Source organism: Herpailurus yagouaroundi, unplaced genomic scaffold (genome assembly GCF_014898765.1).
Source record: "Herpailurus yagouaroundi ecotype Mexico unplaced genomic scaffold, PumYag 77, whole genome shotgun sequence".
In the NCBI taxonomy this organism is placed as follows: domain Eukaryota; kingdom Metazoa; phylum Chordata; class Mammalia; order Carnivora; family Felidae; genus Herpailurus; species Herpailurus yagouaroundi.
The window spans coordinates 1,584,410-1,590,200 of NW_024412388.1; the positions used below are offsets into that span (position 1 = coordinate 1,584,410).

General features: G+C 61.0%; 1 protein-coding gene across 1 annotated transcript; it reads left to right on the forward strand.

Moving 5' to 3' along the window:
- The first annotated feature begins 3,458 nt into the window (after nucleotides 1-3,458).
- Nucleotides 3,459-4,980, forward strand: ACTRT2 (actin related protein T2). The gene has a single exon (XM_040459099.1). It carries the CDS (start codon nucleotides 3,760-3,762, stop codon nucleotides 4,891-4,893), a length of 1,134 nt encoding a protein of 377 aa, XP_040315033.1. The 5' UTR covers nucleotides 3,459-3,759; the 3' UTR covers nucleotides 4,894-4,980.
- Nucleotides 4,981-5,791: the final 811 nt, after the last annotated feature.

The following is a 5,791-nucleotide window of genomic DNA, read 5'->3' on the forward strand; positions in this document are numbered from 1 at the left end:
GGATGAATGGATGGATGGATGGATGGATGGGTGTATGGATGGATAGATGGATGAGTGGATGAATGGATTGATGGATGGGTGGGTGGATGGTGAGTGGATGGAAGGATGGATGGATGGATAGATGGATAGGTAAATGGATGGATGGATGGATGGATGGGTGGATGAATGGGTGGGTGGGTGGATGGATGGTAGATGGAGAATAGATGAGTGGGAATGTGACACAAGTTCCTTCTCAGAGATTCAAAAGAGCCAGGACACCACACAGAGTGCTCAGGGCTTTGGGCTCCCTGGGGCAAAGAGTTAGAAGAGAAGACAGTTGGGGAAACCCTGTAAGCACCCGTGGCCCCTGCACTCCCACATCGTCCACGGACATGTACCCAGTTCTCTCCTGTGGGAGCAGTGCCCATCCTGTCGCTCACACAGTGTCCCTGTTCCATCAAGCTGCCGGCCAACACTGGACCAGACCCCGGCAAACAGGATCTGGCCGCCAGATGTCAGCCACGACTAATGAGGCCAGCCTGCTGGTCACTAATTGGCTGAGGCTCTGGGCATCAGGGGCAGATGGAACCAGGGATGATGGGACAGCCAGGGCGGCCCCCAGCCCGGGACTCGTGTCGCCCAGTCGCGCTGCACCAGGGCAGTAAGGAGCAGGGGCGCTCGGCCGATCCGGGGCTGCCCGCTCCCGTCTAAATGCCTGGCAGCTTTCCAAGGCTGCCCAGGGGCTGCGCACCTCCCCCCACGGGCCGGGGCTCCTCCACGGGTGTGGGAGGCGGGGGTCGTGCAGGGGCTGGCGAGGGCTGCCGTTGGGCATGACTGCTGGACCAGAACTAAGAGCCAGCCTTCCCGTGTAAGTCGGAAACGAGTGCGCTCCCGGACGATCACGGTGGCGAGCCTTGCCCCGTGGAGGGGGATGGAGTTACAGCCGGTTCGCCCATAAACTTGTTCGAGCGATTTACGAGGCCTGGCCGGCTGGGGTGGGGGCGGGGCAGCCTCAGAGGCCGGCTTCTCACCCGAGTCTGAAGGGCGGTAACGTCCTTGCGTTAATAGCAAATGCAACCTTCGCGGCAGATGCCGAGCTGCAGGGAGCATCGCCTCCGCTGGAGTGGCAAGGACGCCTGTGGACTCCGACGTGGACACCTGCACAGGATGCGTGCTGCCCCCCTCCCCAGATGCACACCCCCGGGGCTGGGAGGGGTGGGGGCGGTTCCGCGAGGGACCGCAGACACGGCTGCGAGGAGGCAGGACTGGGGGGGGGGGGGGCGGGGAGAGGTTCCCAGGCACCTGAGCCCCACGGGGTGGAATCTCTGCCCCCGGCTGGGAGCTTGAAACCAACACAACATCACGTGGGCTGTGGCTCCTAAACCCACTCGGTTTCCTCAACGGCCGCGTGGTACCGCCCCCCAGCGGATGTCCCACTTCCTGGTGGTGGGTGTCCTCTCCGTGAGGTGGACAGTCGTGAGCCAGACTGGACGCTGATGGTGGGGGCAGAGGCTTCCCCGAGCCCGGGGCCAGGCTTCGAAGGCACAGGCACACGTGACAAGCGGTGGGGAAGGTTCCAGGCGGGGGGCGGGTGTTTGTCCCAAGCGGGCGGAGAAGAGTGAGGTGAGGACCTCTTTCTGGGGTCGCTCTGCCGGGCGTGCGGCGACCCAGCGGCCACGGCTCGGCAGGGAGACTGGAAACATTTGGAGAAGGGGTCCTGGAAACACTCGGATGGCTTTGCTAGAAACCACTGTCCTGACGGCTGGGCCCCCTTTCCCAGCTCTGTCCCCGGGGGTCTGAGCTTGTCCGGGGCTGGCAGGTGTGGTTTCTGTGTGCTCGTGTGGCCTGCGCCCGGGTCAGAGGCAGCTGGCCTCTGGGACGCTGTTATTGTGCTGTTACGACAACGGGGTGCCCAGTGGCCACAGGACAGTCCCACACCCCCTGGCTGGTCTAAGCTGCGCCTCTGCCTTGGTCTTCTTCTCCTTCTCTGTCCCTCCTGCAAATGCCCCCCAGCCCCCGCCAGCCCCGGCCCCCGCCCCCCGGGACAACCGTGTCACCCGTGTGCCTCGACCCGGCGTGTGAAACTGACATCTGATGTTACATCACCTCCCACGTGGGCCGCTTTGGGGCCCAATTTAGAAACCTCGAGAACACATTCCTCCTGATTCTGCCTGGAGTGTTTGGCGACAAGGAGAAAATTCTAGCAAAGCCTGAGACCCGGGCACACAGGCCTTTTGTGGTGTAAGCAGAGGCTGGAACCCCCCAGACCCAGCCTTCCGCTGACCGTCCCCACGCCCGCAGCAGCCTGCTGGGGACACATCCTTCCCTAAGTGCTGGAGCCTCCAGATGGTGGGAGCCCCCCGCAGGGGCAGTTGATGATGGTTTGGGGCTGTGCAGACCCCGCCCGGGGTCATCCCGAGGCACCAACCCCATTGCCCTTGTGACTCAGTTTCTACCTGAGGTGTCCTTTGGGGAAAATGTCCAGCAATGCCACCTTTATATCGATTCTCACCCAGGACTTAGCCCCGAGGGTGCCCCCAAAGTCCTACGTCTGTCACTTGTCTACACGACACGTATACACCACACAGCTACACCACGCGTCTACACTACAAAATAACACGTGACTACTTTTGCTGGTGGGTTTAGAGGGGTTGGCCGGACACACAGGACCACCGGCAGGAGGAGGCCAGGAGGTCTAGTGGGGAGGGGTCCTCTGGGAGGGCTCTCTGGACGGGGGCAAAGCTGGACCCCCCGAAGCTGATTTGGGATGTGCAGGGAAGGGAGGGACCATCGGGGACTCACACGTCCCCCACGCCCCCCTCCACCCTCCAGGGCTCAGTGCTGTTGGCCCTGGCTCTCTGGGAGGCTGCAGCGGGTGCCCCTTGGCCTGGCCCCTCGGGCAGAGCAGGACTGGGGCTACAGCTCGCAGCCTTGCCACCGTTCAGCCTCCCTGCCGGCCTCAGATTTGCTGAGGCCACGCGCTTCAGGGGGCGTGGCCGGCTGTGTGATGGTCCGTAGACACAGGTGTCCCCGACTCCAGAGACCTCAGATCCCGTCTTCAGAGGTCGTGTCCCAACCCTACTGCTACGGCTATGCATGCCTAGAGAGACAGCCAGCAGGCCCAGACAGCTTTGCTTAGCATCTCTTCTGTGGGATAGAGAGCCAGGGCCACGGGCTAAAGGGAAGAGAAATCCCTGAGGCCTTCCTGGAGGAGTCTGCATGTTCTGAGTACCTGCTGTGATGGGTTCTGGGCACTGTCCCTCCAACCTGGACCCGTGCAAAGGGAAATGTGTTTTTGCCCACCCCCCCCCATAACGGCAGCCCGATGGGCCAGAGGCACCGGTCCCCTGGGTGGCCCCAGGATGGGCTGCTTTGCTCGGTTCCAAGTCCGGGCCTTGGCGCACGGGCCTATCAATACCTCCTGTGGGTCTGGCTTATCCCGCGACTGTTGGAATCTCACCAGGAAGGGAGCGCTGGGGGGCTCCGAGCCCCCCGCCCCTGAAGGTCCCGTGCCACTGGCTGAGGACAATTGTTGCCTTGGCTGGATTGTTACATGTGGGACCGTCACCCCTGAAGAGGCTACGGCCCCCGGACCGTCTGAGAGCAGGGCAGACCCGTGGGGAGGATGGGGGGCTTTCGGGCCCGGGCCGCCTGCTAGTGCCTCCTGGGAGTCGTGGAATCCCGTGCCCTTAAAGCTTCCAGGGGGCCTCTCGTGTCACAAAGTAGCTCGAGAGAGTTCTGTCTTTATCTCGGCGAGGCGCGGAAAAGGCTACTGCAGACATGTTTAATCCACACGTGTTAGATTCTCCGGCCGTGATTTTCGACAATGGCTCTGGCCTCTGCAAGGCAGGCCTGTCTGGGGAGATTGGCCCCCGCCACGTCATCAGCTCCGTCGTGGGGCACCCCAAGTTCAAGACGCCTTCGGCAGGACCCAACCAGAAGAAGGACTTTGTGGGGGAAGAGGCTTTGCCCAAGCGTGAGGTCCTGCACCTGTGTCACCCCATCGAGCGGGGCCTGGTCACCAGCTGGGAGGACGTGGAGACCCTCTGCAGGCATCTGTTTGAGTGGGAGCTGGGGGTGAAGGCCAGCGACCGGCCTGTGCTCATGACCGAGCCCTCGCTGAACCCCAGGGAGGCCCGGGAGAAGATGGCCGAGCTGATGTTCGAGAAGTTCAACGTGCCCGCCTTCTACCTGTCGGACCAGGCGGTGCTGGCCCTCTACGCCTCAGCCTGCATCACGGGCCTGGTGGTGGACAGCGGGGACGGGGTCACGTGCACCGTCCCCATCTTCGAGGGGTACTCCTTGCCCCACGCGGTCACCAAGCTCTACGTGGCGGGCAGGGACATCACAGAGCACCTCACCCGGCTCCTGCTGGCTGGCGGGCGGACCTTCCCGTGCGCGCTGGACAAAGTCCTCGTGGACGACATCAAGGAGAAGCTGTGTTATGTGGCCCCGGAGCCAGAGAAGGAGCTCTCCCGGAGGCCGGAGGAGATCCTGAGGGAGTACAAGTTGCCGGACGGGAACATCGTGCGAATCGGGGACCAGCTGTACCAGGCGCCCGAGGCCCTGTTCGCACCCGACCAGCTGGGCATCCAAAACCCGGGCCTCTCGAAAATGGTGTCTTGCAGCATCACCAAGTGTGACACCGACATCCAGAAGAGCCTCTTTGGGGAGATCGTTCTGTCGGGGGGCACCACCCTGTTCCAGGGCCTCGACGACCGTCTCCTCAAGGAGCTGGAGCAGCTGGCTTCCAAAGGGACCCCCATCAAGATCACGGCCCCCCCCGACAGGTGGTTCTCCACGTGGATTGGGGCCTCCATTGTTACCTCCCTGAGCAGCTTCAAGCAGATGTGGGTCACCTCCGCGGATTTCAAGGAGTTTGGGACATCCGTGGTCCAGAGAAGGTGCTTCTGAGGGGCCGTGGGCAGGGGTGGGTGCGAAGTCTCCCATCGGCATCAGCAGGACGTTCAATAAAAGACTGAACGGTGCAGCTTTTGGACACATCGGGCCGTTTATTCTAGGTGGCACCAGAGTAATTTGCGACCCTGGTGGCGAATCTCTTAAGTGGTTCCCCCCCACCCTCCTCTCCCGAGAAAGCCTTGGGTTACGTCTGCAGAGTTTGCACCGAAGGCAGGGGCCCAGGCCTCATGCTGGAGTTTGATTCAGCAGGGCCCTGGGATCTGCATTTCAGATGGTCTGAGATGGTCAGCCCTGGTGGGGGACAGGGACAATCATGAGCGCTGCCCTGCTCTGGGGGCCAGCAGACGCTTACCTGGTGCGTCCTCAGCAAAGTATGGCTTTCGTTGCTTGTACGAGGCCGGGCAGCGGGAGCAGAATGGAGCCCTTGTCCTGGGCGGACGGTGTGGGGCAGCAGCAGAAACTGCTGTCTGTTTAGGACCCTCTAGGGCCCCTGCTCCGAGGGGGCATGGAAGCATCGACACCCCTACTTGATTGTCGTGATGTGTCTGTTTGTTTTTACCTCCAAGGATGTTGATGGCGTTGTTTGGGAGTAAAATACCGGCCGCAAAGTGAACAGCCGTCGATAAAGTAATGGTTGGATAAGTTATGCACAAAGGGAACTTTTCCTCATTGAGTTGGCAGAATTCTCCCAAAATAATATTGGGAGAGGAACAAAATACAGAAATGTCTTTATAAAATGATTTCTTTTTTTTTTTTTTTTCCTGGCAAAGAAAACAACAGCACTTCCCCACGCCTATCTGTGCATGTTTTGTACCAGTGAACATGTGGGGATTTTTTTATAGGGTAATAAGCACGTGGAGCAAAGAACGGAAGGGTAGATGCCACTGGTTGG

Coding starts and splice junctions, on each gene's coding strand:
- ACTRT2 (XM_040459099.1), top strand. CDS start 3,760: ATGTTTAATCCACACGTGTTAGATTCTCCGGCCGTGATTTTCGACAAT.